The 20,231-nt window shown below is 45.7% G+C and overlaps 1 protein-coding gene across 1 annotated transcript; it reads right to left on the reverse strand.

Moving 5' to 3' along the window:
• LHFPL5 (LHFPL tetraspan subfamily member 5) lies at positions 1–14,431 on the reverse strand. Its single transcript, XM_046005778.1, has 4 exons — positions 13,780–14,431; positions 9,690–9,926; positions 2,994–3,019; positions 1–1,944 (listed from the first exon to the last, which is right to left on the reverse strand). Exons 1-3 carry the CDS (start codon positions 14,189–14,191, stop codon positions 3,009–3,011), a joined length of 660 nt encoding a protein of 219 aa, XP_045861734.1. The 5' UTR covers positions 14,192–14,431; the 3' UTR covers positions 1–1,944; positions 2,994–3,008.
• Positions 14,432–20,231: the final 5,800 nt, after the last annotated feature.

Here is a 20,231-nt window from a genome sequence, read left to right on the forward strand (position 1 = left end):
AGGTGACTTGGTTAGAGGAGTGCTGATTTTATTGATCTACATACTTCCAAAGAGGAGATTCCTGCCTTTAGGAATTTATGTAAAAGTAAAGCTACTTGAGCTGATAAACAGTTCCTAGATAGCAACCAAAATCAATCTTGTGATTGGAGAGATTGAATAATGAGTTTCTTTGAAGATAAAGCAAAAGGTCATCTGGGTCATGTGACTCACAAACAGTTGCAGATCCTTCCCCAGCACCGGGTCATTCGTCAACCGACTCGGAGCACCTCGGTGAAGCCGGCTGTTCCTGACAAGAGCAAGGTGCAGGCTCTTGGCAGATGCACCCTAAGTCCCCCAGAAGCTTCAGTGGACCACCATAGTTAGTATTTGAGTGAGAAATCTTTAGAAGGTAGACTTTTAGAAAAGTTACTACTTACAAAAAGTAAAATTATGAGAAGTAAATATTACTAGAAAAGGCACTAAGCTACAGAATTTGTTGGATTCTGTCATTCATCAGGTTTGCATAAAGTAAGTGCCTGACTGAAATAATTCTATCAACACAAGGAAATACAAATGTGATTATTAAGTCCCATCCTAATAGTTCCCATTACCAACAACAGGACAGTGCTGTAGTACTCATTCCTAATCTATCTGAGCTGTGCAAGAAACCACACTCACTGGACAGGTTGTCAAGGCTTTGATTAAAAACTGTGCCCTGCGGGGGCGCCTGGCTGACTCAGCCATAAAGCTTCGGACGGTTGCCTAGGTTGTGAGCTGAAGCCCCATGCTGGGGGTAGAGTTGAGTTTAAAGGGAAAAAAAGCGCTGTCCCTTACAGCCCAGGAATGAGAAACCTGCAGTGTCAGTGTCTGCACCTTGATCAAGTAACACGATCCAAAAAAGTTTTGTTCAGTGTTTACCTCCTCCCCTCTCTTACCAGCGTCCACTCTTTCTCTTTACTGAGTGCTGCACAAGACCAGGAAAAAAACACCCGTTCGTCAGGTTTATCCACTGTGGATGACCAACAAAACCCGGTTTCCGTGCACCACCTCCAGGCAGGGAATAGCCCAAAGAACCTGTTTGTCTTGGTGTTTGCTACAAGGAGGTATTACCTAAATTGAGTTCCCCTCTGGAGGCTGGCAAAAGATGCATACACTTAGTGCCAAATCGAAAGTGCTGAGGTTTTGTTTTGTTTTGTTTTGTTTTGTTTTGTTTTGTTTGCAAGAAATATAAAAATATAATCTACTATAACAAGTTTCTCAAGCCAGTGGCCAGTTCTGATTGGGTCAGTGTGGGCACTAAGGGAAGGTAATATAGGGGTCCAAAGGAGAGAAAGTCAGTCTCCTAAGTTTTTAGATCTTGTGTTCACCCAATCTTCATAGGGCTTTCTGATGGATTCAGGTTCTGGTGGCCCCTCCCTTCCTTACCCAGCCAGATCATCAATTTAAAAAAAAAAAAAAAAAAGTGTGAGAAAGAAACAGAAGATCCCTAAAACCTCCACCTGAAATGATCTAGCACACTTACAAGCGCCTCTTCCTCCCCTACCCTTTGAGAGCTGGGTGGCTGTTTCTAGTGTGCCTTCAAACGAATGTATCCTCAGGCAGGCTGGCTGTGGGAAACTCAGACCTGGGAGGCCCCTAGACGGGAACTCATTCAGCCCTCTCATTTTACAGAGGAGAGTCCTCGAGGGGGTAAAGTGATCGCTGGTGTAAAAGGGATACGAAGAGAACTGGGGCCCCATCAGAAAAAGTACCACCCATTTCTCTCCGAATATCTCTGATGTTGGTTACTGCGGGGCTGCTTGCCCCTGAAAGTTTTCTGTATACACGCCATGTTCTAATCCTATAGCAAAAGGCTTCAGAACATCAGGTCTATAGTACCCAGGGACAGGGAAGCATGGAAGGAACAAGTTTTTGTCTCTGAAGAATTCGATTCCTTAATTTTCCATTGTCAGGGAGACAGTTGACCTGTGGTATTAAAAAAAAAAAAATTGCAAGAATATAAAATTTGACATTTTTTAAAAAACAGTCAAAACAAAAAAACTTCCCCATGTATGTTCACATGCGCTCTAACAGTTTCCTACTCAAAAGCGCAACCATTATGAGAAGCAGGTTAGAAACACAGGGTTTATGGCCCCACTCGAACTGAATCAGAATCTACATTTCAACAAGGCCTCCAGGTGTGTTGTATGCATACGGGAGTTTGAGAATCATCTAGTAAGTACGGAGGGGGCAGTGCTAGCTTATAATTATTCAGAAAAGTACATCTAAGTGGTCAAGGATTGGGAGATACTTTGCAAAAACTAAAATATTTGAAATGGAGATAATCCCTCCTCCCCACACAAAGTGCCTGGCCTGCTGGAGGTCCTCAGTAAATGGCAGCATTTGGAAGGTGATACTATGATGGGCCCTTTTTTATGTGTTCCTCAATATTCTCGTCAAATCACATTTTGGAAACTTAAAGACAACAAGGAAATTGATATGTGTGCTTCCTTTTCAACCGACATTAAAACAGATTACACCATATTTTTCTTTGTGCCTTGGCTATTAGGAAGCATAAAGCTAAATTTAATACTCAGTACAGTATTTCTGTTAGCCTAGCTTTCTGGAATATTTGTTTTCCTCTCTGTGACTTTTTTTTATTTTATTAAGTTCTCTGTTTGTTTCTTACAAATCACTTAAAATCTTTCTGAAAATAAAGGCCCAAATTAGAATGCCAGCTTGTAAACAGTCTGCTCTTGTTTGCCAGGCTCCAGAAAAAGATGAGTTTATGAAACCACCTCCTATTTTTAAATATTTCTTCCTGTTCTTTGTCTACTTCTCAAGACAGAAGTAGAACTAGAGGGTCCCAGATGCCAGCTAACTCCTGCCAGAATCCTTCGTCCTCTCCCAGGCCCCACCGCAGCCCCCACAGCCCAGCCCCCCACCAGCCATGCACCCTGCTGAGTCAATAAGGAAACTGGGAGGCCACAGCCCTTCCAAAGGCACACGGACCACCCAACAATGTGGTTACTCACCGAACTTCAGCTGCTTCAGACTTCCTCTGCAAGGAAAAAGAGAACATTATTTGTTACAACCATGCCTCCTTTTCAGGATAAGTCCCTGCACACCACTCCCTCTCCAAACTAGAGCAGATGTCATTTATTCAATCTCAAGAAGGCTTCTTTTCTTCCATAATGCTTCTCAGATTGTAATTCCGTATTGCATGTGATGTCCCTTATCAGATGGCAAGGTCCAGTGAGACTTCTTCCCTCACTGCTGTACCCCCACCCCATGCCTGAAGGTGTCGGTGGGCACGTGGAGCCCAGGAGCTGGCACTGAGTGGGTAGATGGATGGTGTAAAAAGTTGGAGATCCTGGAAGGACAAAAGGGCGAGAGAACTAATAGTTATTAATCACCGGTACAGTGTGCAGGCGCTGTCAGTGCTTTATACGCACTATCTAACCCTTCACACTATCATTTTTTTATTCAGCTATAATTCACTAACAAAATTTACTCATTTAAAATGTACAGCTTAGGGGGCGCGCCTGGGTGTCTCAGTGGGTTAAGCCTCTGCCTTCAGCTCAGGTCATCATCTCAGGGTCCTGGGATCCAGCCCCACATGGGGCTCCCTGCTCAGCGGGGAGCCTGCTTCCCGCGGGCCCCCTCCCCCCGCCTTCCTCTCTGCCTACTTGTGATTTCTCTGTTAAATAAATAAATAAATAAATGTACAGCTTGGTGGGTTGTCAATATAATCTCTGGGTTGTGCAGCCACCACTGCTATCCAATTCTAGGATATTTCCGTCATCCCAAAAAGAAACCCTGTGACCATTATCACTCTCAATCACCCCTTCTTCACAGCCGCAGCAACTACTAAAACCTACATTCTGTCTGCATGGATTTGCCTATTCTGAACATTTTATATCTTTGGGATCATACAACACATGGTCTTTCGTGCTTGGCTCCTTTCACTTACAACGTCTTCAAGGCTCATCCACACGGTAGTAATTCTCAGTACTTCATTCGTTTTTAGAGCTGAATACTATTCCTCTGTATGGATATACACAGGTCATCTATCCAAATCATCATCTGATGCACATTTGGGTCGTTCCACTTTTTGGCAATTATGCTGCTACGAATGTTTGTATACAAGTTGTGCAAGCCTAGGACTTCTTGCAGACATACCTAGGAATAAACTGTGAGCCACATAGTGGTAACTCTGTGTTTAACCATCTGAGGAGCTGCCCTTCTGTTTTCCACAGCAACTGCACAATTTTGCATTTTCACTAGCAGCATATAAGAATTCCAGTTTTTCCACGTGCTCACCAACACCTGTTATTGTTCGTTGTTTTTTTTTTTTTAATGTATCCTAGTGGCTGTGAAATAATATTGTGGTTTTGATTTGCATTTTCCTAATGACTAATGATGATGACTATCTTTTCATGTGCTTATTGACCATTTGGATATCTGCGGTGGAGAAATGTCTATTCAAAGCCTTTGCCCAGGCGCGCCTGGGTAGGTCAGTGGGTTAAGCGTCTGCCTTCTGCTCAGGTCAGGATCTGGGATTCCTGGGACTGAGCCCTGCATCAGATTCCTTGCTCAGTGGGAGGCCAGCTTCTCCCTTTCCCTCTGCTTGCTGCTCCCCCTGCCTGCTTGTGATCTCTCTGTCAAATAATTAAATAAAATCTTTAAAAAAAAAATCATTTGCCCACTTTAAAAACTGGGTTATCTGTATTTTTATTAGTTGTTAAGTTGTAGGAGTTTTTAATGTATTCTGGATACTAGAATCATGATTTGCAAATATTTTCTCCCAGTCTTTGCATTATATTTAGACTTTTTTCTTGGTGTCCTTTGAAGCACAGAAGTTTTCTATTTTTTATGAAATCCAGTTTATATATATTTTTGCTTTGGTTGCTTATGTATTAGGCATCCCATCTAAGAAACCGCTGCCTAATTCAAGGTCACAGAGATTTATACCTATGTTTTCTTCTAAGATTTTTATAATTTTACATGTTACATTTAGGTCTTTAATCCATTTTGAGTTAGTTTTTGTGTATGATGTTAAGTGAGTAATCCAACTTCATTCTTTGGCAATTAGATATCTGGTTGTTCCAGCACCATTTATTGAAAAGACTATTCTTTCCCCCAATGAATGGTCTTGGCACTCTCGTTGAAAATCAGTTTGCAGGGCGCCTGGGTGGCTTGGTGGATTAAAGCCTCTGCCTTCAGCTCAGGTCATGATCCCAGGGTCCTGGGATGAGCCCTGCATCGGGTTCTCTGCTATGCAGGGAGCCTGCTTCCCTTCCCCTCTCTCTCTCTCTCTGCCTGCCTCTCTGCCTACTTGTGATCTCTGTCTGTCAAATAAATAAATAAAATCTTTAAAAAAAAAAAAAAGAAAAGAAAAGAGAAAAAATCAGTTTGCAAGAGGCCTCAGTCAGTTGAGCGTCTGCCTTCAGCCCAGGTCATGCCCTAGGGTCCTGGGATCGAGCCCTACGTCCACTGGCTCCCTGCTCAACCGAGAGCCTGCTTCTCCCTCTTCCTCTGCCCTTTCCCCTCACTTGCGCTCTCGCTCTCTCTCTTTCTCTCAAAATAAATAAAATCTTTTTAAAAAAATCATTTTGCCATGGATGTTTCGCTTTACTTCTGGACTCTCAATTTTATTCCATTGATCCGTATGTCCATCCTCATGCCAGTACCACACCATCTTGATTACTGTAGCTTTGTACTAAGTTTCAAATCAGGACATGAATGTCCTCCAGTTTTGATCTTCATGATTGTTTTGGCTGCTTTGGGTCCCTTTTATGTCCATATGAATTTTGGAATCAGCTTATCAATCTCTGCAAAAAGCCAGCTGGGATTTTGATAGGGATTGCATTGAATCTGTAGATCAGTTTGGGGAGCATTGCCATCTTAATGTACGAAGTTCTCTGAGCGATGAAATAGGTGTTTCCATCTATTTAGGCCTTTGATATCTTTCAACAATGTCTTTTAATTTTCATGTACAAATCTTACACTTCTCGTTAAATTTCTACGTATTTTATTCTTTCTGATGCTATTATAAATGAAATTTTCTTAATGTCATTTTCAAATCATTCATTGCTACTGTATACAAATGCAACAAATTTTTGTATACTGCTTATATCCCTCAACCTCGCTGATGTTGTATATTAGCTTTAATAGTTTCTTAGTGGATTATTGAGGATTTTCCATATGCAAAATCATGTCATCTGCTAATAGAGACAGTTGTACTTCCTCTCCAAACTGGATTTCTTTCCTTTCTTTTTCTGGCCTAATCACCCTGGCTATAATCTTCTGTACAGGCAGCAGTGACAGAAGACATCCTCACCTTCTTGCTGAGCCTTCTCTTGTTCACGACTTTTTGAAGCAGGTATTTTTTACAAATGCAGAGAAACCTGCCACCTCATCTCCATAAAAATGAGGCTCAGATGAGGAAACTGAGACTCAGAGAAATTGAGTAATCTCTGCAAAGTCACAACTAGATAACAATGGAGCCCAAACTTTATTTTTATTTAAATTCAATTCTCATGTAATGTATTATTGATTTTAGTGGTAGAGGTCAGTGATTCATCAGTCCTATATAATACCCAGTGCTCATTACCTCACAGGCCCTTCTTAACGTCCATCACCCTGTTACCCCACACCCCACACCCTCCTCCAGCAACCTTCCATTTGTTTCCTATACTTAAGAGTCTCTTATGGGGGGCGCCTGGGTGGCTCAGTGGGTTAAAGCCTCTGCCTTCGGCTCAGGTCATGATCCCAGGGTCCTGGGATCGAGCCCCACATCGGGCTCTCTGTTTCGCGGGGAGCCTGATTCCTCTCTCTCTGCCTGCCTCTCTGCCTAGTTGTGATTTCTCTCTGTCAAATAAATAAAAATATTTTTTAAAAAAAGAGTCTCTTATGGTTTGTCAGAGCCCCAATTTTTTTTTTTAAAGATTTCATTTATTTACTTGACAGAGATCACAGGTAGGCAGAGAGGCAGGCAGAGCGGGGGGGGGGGGGGGGGGGGGGGGGGGAGAAGCAGGCTCCCCGCTGAGCAGAGAGCCCGATGTGGGGCTCGATCCCAGGACCCTGAGATCATGACCCCAGCTGAAGGCAGAGGCTTAACCCACTGAGCCACCCAGGTGCCCAGAGCCCAAATTTTAAACCCAGATCTGACTCCAAAGCCCACACTCACTCTCTGCCTCCTTAACCCCTAGGGAGTGATTCGACAACTATGTACTTGTGCAAGGTTCCATTTCTGCTTTCATTGTTTTGTTCATGCCACACAATAATGGGGGGGGCAGAGCAGGAGTTGGTGTCCCCCTTTTCCCCTTGAAGAAAGTGACCTGGCAGAACTGGGACTCAACCTCTGCTTTCCTGACCCGATTCTGTGCTTTGACAGAGGCAATAACTACGTCACTGAGTAGTTAGGTCTATTCAGAAAGGTTATGTGAGTGTTTTCTAACAGGTAATAAACTAAAAGGATAAACTAAGTCCTCCATGATAGTGAAGGAACTAAAATATGGAGAGAAAAAAATCTGAAAAGATTGATGGCAAGTGCATGGGATCTGAAAGGAGAAGGACAAGGAAGGAGAAAAGAGTGAACAGACATTTTGATTTTTAAAGAAAAGTGTCAAAGGGACAAAACCATCTCTTCATAAGAAACCACTTTAGGGGCACCTGGGTGGCTCAGTGGGTTAAGCCTCTGCCTTCGGCTCAGCTCATGGTCTCAGAGTCCTGGGATCGAGTCCCTCATCGGGCTCTCTGCTCAGTGGAGAGCCTGCTTCCCCCTCCCTCTCTGCCTACTTGTGATCTCTCTCTCTCTCTCTCTGTCAAATGAATAAATTAAAAAAAAAATCTTAAAAAAAAAAAAAGAAAAGAAACCACTTTTAAAGGAATTATGTGGGGGCACCTGGGTGGCTCAGTCGGCTAAGTGTCTCTCTCTCTTTTTTTTTTTTAGATTTTATTTATTTATTTGACACAGACACTGTGAGAGAGGGAACACAAGCACAGGGAGTGGGAGAGTGAGAAGCAGCCTTCCCAATGAGCAAGGAGCCCAATGTGGGGCTCGATCCCAGGACCCTGGGATCAGGACCTGAGCCAAAGACAGACACTTAACAACTGAGCCACCCAGATGCCCTAAGTGTCTGACTTTTGATCTCAGCTTGCGTCTTGATCTCAGGGTTGTGAGCTTTGGGCTCCATGCTAGGTGCGGAGCCTACTGAATGAATGAATGAATGATGCCAACAGAATTTCTTTCCAGCTGAAAGAATCCCTTCTGAAAAGGAAAGAATGCAAATGAGTAATGTAAAATATTCTAAGGCAGGTTGGGCTGGCCTTGAGCCTGAGAGCTGAACAAAATGTCTCCAGCAGCTCCTGCTGAAACTTCCCTGAGAAACCCTCCATCACTGGAGAAAATGCTGGCTGTGCCCATTGCTGCTGGACTCCCCACCTCCAACCTGTCCTCAGAGGGTTGCTGTGCAGATTAAATAAAAATGGCTCCTGTGAACAAAACTCACTTCACTTCTGCACATGGAAAAGGCTCAGTAAATACTAGTTCCTTTTTCCCTTCCCCTTATGGGGTTTACAAGGGACCCAGACCTTAGGTGCTCCCGTAATGGAAAGATACCTCGCTCTTCTCTCCTCCTTGGCCCAGCTCATTCTAGTAATTTGCTTTTCATCTTTAACCACAAAACTTAGGTATGTGAGTCTTAAACTCCCAAACAAGGACGAGATGTTTGATTATTTTCTTGTGGAGAAGTGGGTGCTGGGCTGAGCTAGAGAAGACCAGAATTTTGGGTCTTCCTTGTCACCACCTTTTTGTGTACCTCTGGGTGGGTCTCCCTCCTGGGCTTCAAGTTCCTTGTCTGGGAAGGGTCCTTCGTCATGGGCGGACCGGGGCAAGGAAGTTGGCCTCTTTCTTCCAGTTCAGGTCAATCGGGTGAAGACAACTATGGGATAAGGAGACTGGAGAGGTCCCTGCGGAGCCACAGGCCCCTCACAGCGGCCGCCTGCTGGAAGTAGGCATTTTGGGATTGACAAGGGTGTGAGACAGGACTTGCCCTATGACTAGGAGATAAAATTTATGCCCCTAAAAAGCCCCTTAACACAGGAGAAGTGCCTAATGAGATACAGGAGCAGAATTACCCTAGGAGGAAGAAAAGTCAATGGGAAACAGAAAAGGCTGAAGGGTCTGCCTGGCTTTGGGTCAGCTACAACTGACTCTTACGACTCAGGGATAGGACTTGGGCAGGATGGAAATTGAAACAGGATGGCATACAGAGAACCCCAAGGCTCTCTCCCCAGCTCAAGGGAGCACCCACCATCTGCACTCTAAGAGCTTTCACTTCTGCCCCCCTAACCTACCTTTCTCCTCCTGCCCCAATAACTCATCCCCTCTGTTCACCTGTTCCTCTCTCTACCAAAGTCCCAGTGAACTTCCAGACCCAGCCTCAGTGCCACCTTCTCCTGGAGGCCATCCCTAGGTCCCCAGGCTGGATCAGAGGTCTCTCCCCTGTAGACCCTGACGGGAGTGGGGTGTGCGGGAGGCAGGAGGACACCCTTCTATCACAGACAGCCTCTCATCACCTGCTGGCTTGCAAACCCCAACTGGCCCTGGCTTCTGGAATAAGGGCTGTGTCTGATTGGTCTTGGTGTCCCCAACCCCAGGCTAGGGACAATCCTCTGGTGACTGGCTGAGAGGAAGCCCCACCTCCCGGGGGATGGCGAATTACCTTTTCCATCTGCCTTGTAGTCATCAGGGAGGAGCTTGTCCTGCCGGTAGCCCAGCACGAAGGCCAGGAAGGAGAGGATGAGGGCGTCTCCAATGCTGAGGATGGCCAGCATGAAGGCCCAGCGGATGGTGCACTGGCCCAGTGTGTACTTGCCTGTCTGCTCCCCACACATGCGCCGCACCTCACTTGAGTCCCAACCGTCGGGGTAGACCAGGCAGCCAATCATCAGGCCTGTGGCTAAGGGGGCAGAAGGGCGGGCAGACAGCATCAGGCTGGGTGTGCTCAGTCTGCCACCTCCCAGCTTGCACTGCTGCTATCTTGTCACCTCCCTTCTCTTCGTGTTAACAGCCTTGAGAGGTATGGGGCAGTGCCTACCATCATTCTTGTAGAACCCAGGGGAGAAAATTGAGGATCGAAGAGCTAACATGACTTCCCTTTGGTCAGGAGTAGAGGCAGAAAGTGGAGCTCCCCAGCCCAGGGAAGATTCTGCCATGGCACCAGGTGGTCCTACCAGACCTGCAGCCATGCCCCTCACTTTGGACTTGAGGCACTAGCGACCCTGGCTTCACACCCCTGCAAAATCTGGTCTCAGCCCAAAGAACTCATCACTTCTAAGATGCACAGTTATTCATACTCCAGTATCTCTGAAATACATATAATAAGAAAACCTCAGGCTGTGGTTCGAGTAGAAGCATTTTTCCTGGGCACCTGGGCGGCTCAGTTGGTTAAGCATCCAACTCTTGATACCGGCTCAGGTCTTAATCTCTGGGTCGTGAATTCAAACCCTGCATTGGGTTACTTTAAAAAAAGAACAAGTATTTGCACATAGAATAACAGCATGTCCTACAACTTGGAATCTTAGATTTAATGAATATACAAAGTTTTCCAGCCCCATCTCTGGCTGTTTCCTTGGTGAACCTTTCATTCAAGCAAATAGGTCTCTTCATCCTGACCCAGTACAGGTCAATGCAGCTGCTCACACTTCCCTGAATTTACAAATCCCTAATATTTATTTAAAATACTAATTTCTAAAAAATCCTTACAGCAGAGCTGTAAGGATTACATGTGGTCATGTAGGGAAAACGCTCACAGCGGCATCTGGTTCATGGTAGGCAACCAGTCACTGTCCATCGTTGCTATTATTATTGGCATTGAAGCCAAATGGATGGAAGCAACTTCAGTGGATGTGGATGTCATTAGAGGTGTTCACAGATATTTCATGTACATAGTAGGGTTGTACTTTCTTGCTCTCCTCTTTTCAAGTTAGGTAAGGCCATAAGACTTCCCTTAGACAACAAAATGTGTGCATTTCCAGGCCAGAGCATTTAACCACTAGAGAGAGACCTTCCAGCGCATCCTTTCGTTCTGCAATGGCAGCAGATGCTCCCTCGGCCAGGGTTCCAGGAGAGAACAGTGAGAGCAGAGCCCCCAGCTGGGCCTCAGTGGGCACGCACTGCAAGCAAAAACTAAAGCTTTGTTTTAAGCCACTAAGATTTGGGAGTTCTTTGTCACCTCATCCATCCTGACTGATAAAGTGGCTTTTGTGGTTTTTTCACATTTACTGAGCACCTGCTATGTGTCAAGCGCTGGAGAAGGTATTTTATGTGTATTAGACGTCCCATCCTCACCAGAACCTTGTGATAGGAGGTCTGTTGCTACGTTCTACAGGGGAGGTTACCAAGACTCAGAGAGACAAGCAACTTGCCCTACCTGGGTTTCTAGGAGCTGGAACCACACACAGCTTACACCTGGCATCCAGAAGCTGGATTAACATTGTTAAACTACAGCCTCACACTGCCCCAGTCATCAATCGTCTTTCCTTTCTCCTGCTCCCCTCCCTGGTCTCAGGCTTCTTGGCAAGAGTAAACTAACTGGTTTAGTCCCATCTGCCGCCTGCCCTCTTCATCCCCTCCTTTGGCTCATCTTTCATTCTCCTCCATTAAAGAATGGAACATGACACAACCTTTACCCTCCCGCAACATAAATGTTTCACAGGATGGCATCCGGCCACCTCTGCTATCGGTGTCTCTAGCTTCATGCTCTGGAGTCTAATTCAAATGGCCTGCTGATGCCTCCCCCACCCAGGCCTTCCCAAGCACACTGCCTGTTCTGCAAATGGCACTTGCTGCAGGATGTTGTGGGAGGGGGCAGCGTGGAGAATGAGAGAAATGGTTGTGTTTCCAGCCTTCCATAGCTCTGATACGGTGGACCAGCTGGTGATCATGCCAGGGTCCATTCTACTCTTCTTTGTCACAGAACTGCTAAACCTTCATTCTCTCGCCTTCTCCCCACTGCCCACCGAGATTTACCTTAGCCCTGCCCCAGCCTCTCCCTCAATGTATAGAGAGACCAGAGGAGAGAGAGAAGGTAGATGGAAGCAGCTCCGGAGCCAGGTGACTACCCTGAGTACAAGATTTTGAATCAAAGGTTCTGTCCATCACTACCGTGCTAAAAGATAAGTTACCCACTAAGAGTTTATCTGTAAGATAAGAGGAATATCTCCCTCACTAAGGTAGGGACGGGGTTCCTCCAGATGATATATATGAAAGTGCTTTGTCAGCCATTATACCTATGTAAATGTGTGGCTCAATCAAAATGTCTTTAGAATACATCCAGTTTCTTGGAACCCACTGACTTAATTCCCCAAGGTCCTTAGTCGCCAGTTGATATGCTGTAGACTTGGTCAAGTCTTTTCTTTATTCCCAGATTCCTCACTGTAGTCGGCAGGGGTACCTACACCTCTCTGGAGACCCCTCCAACTCTGACAGAGCGTTTGAGTCTGTGTGTCTGGTTGTCTGGGATTCTGATCCCTGCTCCATTCCCCCTGTTATGGATAATACTGCTTCTCATTCTAATCAATGATGTCAAGAACGTTTTTTCCTCTAGTCTGCAGTCCTAGCACTGCCCCTAGACATTTCCCAGTACGGGCAGCTTAGAGAACAGGACCAGCAAGCTCAAGGGCTGAGAGGCCTGCCTGGGCCAGGAGCAAGAAAAAGGGGCAGAGAAGTAGCTTCTGGGCACCATAAGTAGCCACCTACCCCACACAGTTTTAAAGACCCTAGCCACTTGGGGCACCTGGGTGGCTCAGTCAGTTAAACATCTGCTTTTGGCTCAGGTCATGATCCCAGGGTCCTGGGATTGAGCCCTGAATTGGTGTCCCTGCTCTGTGGGGAGTCTGCTTCTCCCTCTGCCCCTCCCACTCTCTCTCTCTCTCTGTCTCTCTATGTCAAATTTAAAAAATCTTAAAAAAAGACCCTAGCACCACCCTACCCCCATCACAAAATACCACTCCCATTTATTGCCTCAAGTATGGAAACCTGTAACTAGGGAACAAAGACTTTCACTCCACCATGAAAGGGAACTTAAATGCAAGTTTCTATGGGAAAGGTCACAGCATAACACTCCAAATCAATAACTGACCTTAGAATCTCCCTGAGAGCAATCTGGGGTGGGAGGGAAGGAGTGAGGACAGGGATCTGTAGATCCTTAAAGGAGAAAGAGTAAATGCCCAGAAGTGGGAGATGGTGATATCTAGGACGTGCTTGACAATTTTGCCCTGGGTTGGATCCTATTCCCACATGGCTGACAATGGGAGTTTCCTTCTTTTTCCTTCCCAGAGCAAACAACCTCTGATGTGGTGGCCTGGGAGTCAGGACACCTTCTACCAACTAGTTGTGTGCTCCTGGGCAAGTCACTTCCCCTCTCTGGACCTCAGTTCCCATCTACAAGATGAGGGGGTTGAACAATTCGAGCTCAACAATTCTTTCAGTCTCAGCCATTCTAAAATTCTCTACTCCTCAGAAGCTTCTGCAGAGCACTGAGTATGGCTGGGCTAAAGGAGAACAGCTGAGGGGCGCCTGGCTGGCTCCGTCAGTAGAACGTGTAACTCATGATCTTGGGGTTGTGAGTTCAAGTCCCCTTCAGGAGTAAAGATTACTTTTAAAAAATTAAATCTTTGAAAAAAAATAAAATAAATGTAAAGGAGAGCACCTTGGTAAGAGACCCAGAGCATCCACAGAGGGTGGAATGCTGCAGCTTCCCCGGTGGCCTGGGTTGGGCCCCTGCTTGTCCTCCCATTAATCCTGCTCACCTGCAGCCAGCTGCATCCATGCGCAGATCTTGTAGACAGTGGCCGTGTTGCAGACAAAGAAGAGGCTAAAGCAGATGATGGAGCCGATGATGAGGAACATGGCCAATGCCACAAAAAACATGGCGGTCTTGAAGGCTCTAGAGGGAATGGAGGAGAAGTCCAGCGGGCCACCCTTGCAGATGAGTTCAGAGGACAGCACGTTGCCCACACAGTAGGAGAAAAGGCCAAAGTAGCCTGCCTGGGGTGTGTTAACACTGTCACCGATCCAGTAGGGCTGGATGAAGAGGGCCATGACCAGTACAGAGAAGCAGATGGTGAGTGTGCCCCACATCACACCCACAGCCCTGGAGTTGCGCACATAGTTGGTATGGTAGATCTTGGCTGCCTCCTGGGCAGGAAGCAACTTCACCATGATGAGGACGTAGGCCCTAGGCTGGGATCCTGTGGGCTGTAAGCCAGTGGCTTAGCAGACAGAGGCCTAGGAGAGGGTCACTCCTTAGCCGGGCTGGGGAAGGAGGCTGAGGTAAGGATACAGGGTGAGGGTTCCTCCAAGAAGAAGAAAGAGGATTAATAAGACCAGGAAGACAACCTTGGTTTCTTCAGCCTAAGCTTGCTCAGATGCCTTTGTCCGCTCTAGCCAGGCTGTCTCCGGTCTTCTTCCTTTCCAGCCTGCCAAGGTCCTGGACCTACTGGCGCCGCCCTGCCCCTCCCCCCATTTCCAGCTCCCGGCTCCAGAGAGCTCCGCCTCTTCGCGCGGCACGGTCCCTCCTTCCTCCCGCCTACCAAAGTGCTGCTTCAGCACCGCGGCCAGCGCCTCGGGAATCGGATCAGAGGAGGCTTTGGAAACCGAGACCCGGCCGGGGGAGAAGTGGGGAGCGCCGGCCCGCCCATCGCGCACTCCAGCCACAGGAAACTGAGACCTTTCTAAACCCTCCTGAGCGCCGGGGCCCGGGTGTGGGTGGGAGAGCTTCCAAACACTGGGAGGCTGGGGCTGCGACTGTCACTGTCACAGTCCTCCCGCTCAATTCCTGCCGCAAAACCAAAACCTCGTCCTGAGCACTCTCTGTTCCTCCACCCCCACCCCCGTCCCTTCCAAACCCTCCCTGGCTCTCTAGTCGCCTTCTCAGAACTCCCAACCCCCTGGAGTTCAGCAAAACCTTTTCTGATTGTGTCTTCCGGTCACTGGTTTCTGGTCTCTGGCTTCTCTCAAACAACAATTACGAAGAGGGTACTATGTCCTAAGCCCTATGTTGGAGGATATCTTCCCTAAGCAAAACCACAGAGATAAAAATGACAGAGGCCCTGCCCTCAAAGATGGTGAGATACTTAAATACATGTATATGCATATGTATATTTACAATGCAGACTGATAGTGACATAACAACTATGAAGTACCCCAAAGGAAGCCTCCCAAACCTTACACATGATTTGTTCAATGCAGTACCTTTTTCCTTTATGTTTTTTTCCTGTTTATGTTTTTGTTGCATATTTCTTTTTTTTTAAGATTTTATTTATTTATTTGACAGATTACAAGTCGGGGGCGGGGGGGAGAAGCAGGCTCCCTGCTGAGCAGAGAGCCCCGTTCCGGCCTTGATCCCAGGACCCTGAGATCATGACCTGAGCCAAAGGCAGAGGCTTAACCCACTGAGCCACCCAGGTGCCCCTGCATATCTCTTTTTTACCCCTCTTTTTCAAAATATATATTTCTCCTGATTGCATAGGTAAACATGTCTGATGTAGAGAGATAGGAAAATTCAGGAAAGTTACATAGAAGAATATAAATCACGCACAACCCCAAGAACTAGGGAGAGCCATGATCATCTTAAAAACAGTCTTTGGCTTTAGACAGATCTGTATTGAGTTAGCCACTTAGCACCTATGTGACCATCTGTGTATTTAACCTTCCTAAGCCTCAGTTTCTTCATCTGTAAAGTGGGGAGGATAATAGTATCTATCATAGGGGCGCCTGAGTGGCTCAGTTGGTGGTTGAGTGTCTGACTCTTGGTTTCAGTTCAGGTCATGATCTCCACGTCCTGAGATGGGGAAAGGGGGCACCGGGGAGCTCCACACTCAGTGGGAGTTGTCCCTCTCCTTCTGCTCCTCCCCTTCCCTCAAATAGATAAAAAAAATCTTTTAAAAAATAGTATCGGGACGCCTGGGTGGCTCAGTTGGTTAAGTGACTGCCTTCGGCTCAGGTCATGATCCTGGAGTCCCAGGATCAAGTCCTACATGAGGCTCCCTGCTAAGCAGGGAGTCTGCTTCTCCCTCTGACCTTCTCCCCCTTCTCATGCTCTCTCTCTCTTCAAATAAATAAATAAAATATTTTAAAAAATAGTGTCTATCATAAAGATTAGGTAAAATAACATATGTAAACTGTTTGGCTCAGGGACTCACATATAAAAGTACTCAAAATGTTTATCACTATTACTACTTCTGTTAACATTTTGGTGCTTTTCCCTCCTTCTGCATATCCTGCTTTACACAACTGGACAATTTAGCACCTAATTTTTTCTCTTAGCTGTACACCATTAATATTTTCTCATATTACTATTTTTTCAAAAACATTATTTTAATGCTTATATATTGATACAGAGTATGTAATCATTTAATCATTTGTTTAATCATTTCCCCTTTCTAGAGTATTTTTGTCAGTTTCTGATTTTTCATTACTAAAAAAATTTTTAAAAAAACAAACAGGGGCATCTGGGTGGCTCAGTCATTAAGTGTCTGCTTTCTGCTCAGGTTATCCCAGGGTCCTGGGATCGAGACCCACATCAGGCTCCCTGCTCAGCGGGAAGCCTGCTACTCCCTCTCCCACTCCCCCTTCTTGTGTTCCCTCTTTCGCTGTGTTTCTCTTTGTCAAATAAATAAATAAAATCTTTAAAAAAAATTTTTAAGTAAAAACCAAAAAAAAAAGGAAAAAAGAAAAAAAAAGTAAAGAAACCCAAAAAACAAAAAAATCAGCAGTACCAAGTGCTGGTGAGGATGTAGAATGAAATTGGAACATTTTTACTTTGCTGGTATTGCTGGTAGGAATGTTTGTTTTGGTTTATTTTTGTTTGTTTGTTTGTTTTGGAATACATATTAGTTCAGCCCCTTTGGAAAACAGTCTGACATATTTGAGACATTGAAACAAACATTTACCATAAGACTCAGCCATCTCACTCCTGAGTGTTTGTCCCAGAACACTGAGAACTTGCACACACACAAATTTATACATGAGTATGTATAACAGCTTTATTTTCTCTCTCTTTGTAAAGACTTATTTACTTTAGAGAGTGTGCATGCGTAGGGGAGGGGCAGAGGGAGAGGGAGAATCGCAAGCAGAGTCCTTGCTGAGCATGGAACCCCACTAGAGACTTGATCCCATGACCCTGAGATCATGACCTGACCCAAAATCAAGAGTCCAGCCCTTAATTGGCTGAGCCACATCAGGTGCCCCTTTTTGGTTTGGGGGGTTTTGTTTTGTTTTTGTTTTAAGTAGGCTCCACGCCCAGGAGCCCAACACAGAGCTTGAACTCCTGAGATCAGATCAGAACTCCTCAGATCAGACCCTGAGATCAAGACCTGAGCCGAGATCAAAAGTCAGACGCTTAACCCACTGAGTCACCCAAGCGCCCCTACATATAACAGCTTTATTAATAATTGCCAAAACTTTCCAGAAATAACCCAACTGTCCTTCAGCCGGGAATGCATAGGCACACTGTAGTTCCATCCGCACAACAGACCACTAGTCAGCAATATAAACGAACACCCTAAGTCTGAGACAACATGCATAAATCTCAAATGCATTACGCTAAGAAGTGATTAAAAAAAAAAAGAAAAAAATTTAAGTACATACTGTCTGATTTCATCTCTATTACATTATGGAAAAGCCAAAACTATAGAGAATAAAACATATTTGTGGTTGCCAGCACAGCTCTGGTGGTGGGGTTGATTACAAAGGGGCCACCCAAAGAAATTGTTTAGGATGATGCAAGTGTTCTGTATCTCCGTTGTGGTGGTGGTGGTGACATGATATGAGCATTTGTCATAGAACTATACACTGTAGAGCGCGAAGTTTTCTGTGTCACTTATACTTTAATATTTCAAAAGAGATTACTGATTTTGGTTGGGTATCCTGACAATCTAGACCGGAGAGTGTGGTAATACACAGAGGGAGCAGAAGGAATGCATGTAGAGCTCAGGAAATGCCTGGGAGACTTTAGTAACCCAGCACAGGGGCAGACCCATCAAGACCCAGATATCTCCGGAATAGAAGTCTGGGCCACGACACAGCCCAAAGAACTCTAATCAGCAGAGATCCTGACCAAGAGCAAAAGGAACACGGGATCAGGAGCTCCTGACTGGCTCAGTAAGTTCGAGCCCCATCTGGGGTGGAGAGATTACTTAAAAATAAAATCTTAAAATAAATAAATAAATAAAATCTTAACACAAAAATACAGATTTGAAGGGGTACATGGACCACGATGTTTATTAGCAGCATCACCAACAGTAGCCAAACTATGGAGAGAGCCCAAATGTCCATTGGCTGATGAATGGATAAAGAAAATGTGGGAGATATATAGAGATAGATAGATATCTATATATAGTGGTAGAGTGCAAAGATGGGCTCATTTGTTAGAACAGTTGCTGGAGGCCTGTCTTTGTATGTATATCCTGGGGGATATTGGAGAATATAGAGCAGGGGACACCCAAAAGATGTTGGCCTCATTTCTAGGTCTACAGCCACTGTGCCCCAACCCCACTCACCAAGAGGCATGACATCACCCCAACCCTCACTATCCATGTGCTAGGACTTGGCTGGGGGAAATCTGCTTTTTAAAAAACACTGAGGTGCAGTACTGCACTACATACAGTAAAATACTCAAATCTCAAGTGAATCACTAGATATTTACATATGTGTTACCAACACCCCAAATCAAGATTTAGAACAGTTCTAACACTCCAGAAGGCTTCCTCCGTCCCCTCCCAATCAACTGCCCTCCCAGGGGTAGACCTGCAGGTTCTCATCACCATAGGTTAGTTTTGCCTTTTCTTTTAAGATTTTATTTATTTGACAGTACAAGCAGGGAGAGAAGCAGAGGGAGAGGGAGAAGCAGACTTCTTATTGAGCAGGAAGTCGGATGCGGGACTCGATCCCAGGACCCTGGAGTCATGACCTAAGCCGAAGGCAGACGCTTAACTGACTGGGCCACTCAGGCACCCAGTTTTGCCTCAACATTGTGTCTCTGAGGTTAATCAATGTGATTGCATGTGCAGTTCCTTTTGGAAGGGAAAAAACCCAAAGCACAACACTCTTTAGACTGGGGAAAGGGTGGTTAAACCTTACAAGGTTTTGGTACAAAAAGCATCTAATTGGGGCACCTGGGTGACTTAGTTGATTAAGTGTCCCTCGATCTCAGCTCAGGTCTTGATCTCAGGGTTATAAGTTTGGGACCTGCGTGGGGCTCCATGCTGGGTGTGGAGCCTACTTTTAAAAAATCTAATTAATTTGGGGCACCTGGGTGGCTCAGTGGGTTAAAGCCTCTGTCTTTGGCTCAGGTCATGATCCCAGGGTCCTGGGATCAAGGCCAGCATCAGGCTCTCTGCTCAGCAGAGAGCCTGCTTTGCTTCCTCTCTTTCTGCCTGCCTCTCTGACTACTTGTGATCTCTGTCTGTCAAATAAATAAAATCTTAAAAAAAAAAAAACTATTTAATTTTTTCTTATGTTTTGGAAGGACAAACATTGGTCAAAGTTCTCTTTGTTATACTCTTCATTAATAAGAGAAAAACCCATTCTTTCTCCTCTGGGAAGCTGGCTGTGACCAGCTAGACATGGGACTCGTGCATTTTTCACAGCTCCCTTCACAGATGGAAGTAGCTCCTTTCCCCGCCTCCTGGCCTCGACTTGTGACAAGGAAAGCATAATCACCCTTCCTGTGGCTCAGCTCACAGGGGTGTTGGGGTGGAGGAGGTGCAGAGCAAAGGAGGGACCAGAATGAGCTTATGGGGGAGAAGCGGTTTTACACTGAGATCCATAAACATATAAGAGAGAACAGTGTTTTTTTAATCAGTGGTATTTCTCTGTCTGGAATTGATAGGTTTCTGCCATTTTGAGGGTCTCCTGGCTATTTCTCCACTTCTCCCCTATATTCCACCCTCTAGTGGTGTCAAGGGGACAGGAAGGGGCTGGTATCACATGGGCAAAGTGCCTACTACACACCAGGCACTCCCACACACATTGTTTAATCCTGACCTTACAGAGAAGGAGCCATCATCTGTCTCAGGTACATAACTTGAATGGAGGCTCAGACTGCTTACAAATTGAAATGACTTGCCCAGGGTCACACAGCTTGTGAGCGCTGAGTTTGGGAGCCAAGTCTGTCTGGATCAAAGCTTTATTCTCAGCAACCCGATCAGGGGCCTCCCCAGTGGAGCGGTCTTCCACGCCCCGGGATGGGGAAAGGGTC

Source organism: Meles meles, chromosome 5 (genome assembly GCF_922984935.1).
Source record: "Meles meles chromosome 5, mMelMel3.1 paternal haplotype, whole genome shotgun sequence".
Classification (NCBI taxonomy): Eukaryota; Metazoa; Chordata; class Mammalia; order Carnivora; family Mustelidae; genus Meles; species Meles meles.

Excerpts from the sequence above, each read along its gene's own strand:
- LHFPL5 (XM_046005778.1), bottom strand. The coding sequence starts at position 14,191 with ATGGTGAAGTTGCTTCCTGCCCAGGAGGCAGCCAAGATCTACCATACC. Across the intron at positions 9,927-13,779 it reads ATGGATGCAGCTGGCTGCAG|CCACAGGCCTGATGATTGGC; the intron begins GTGAGCAGGATT and ends CTGCCCCCTTAG.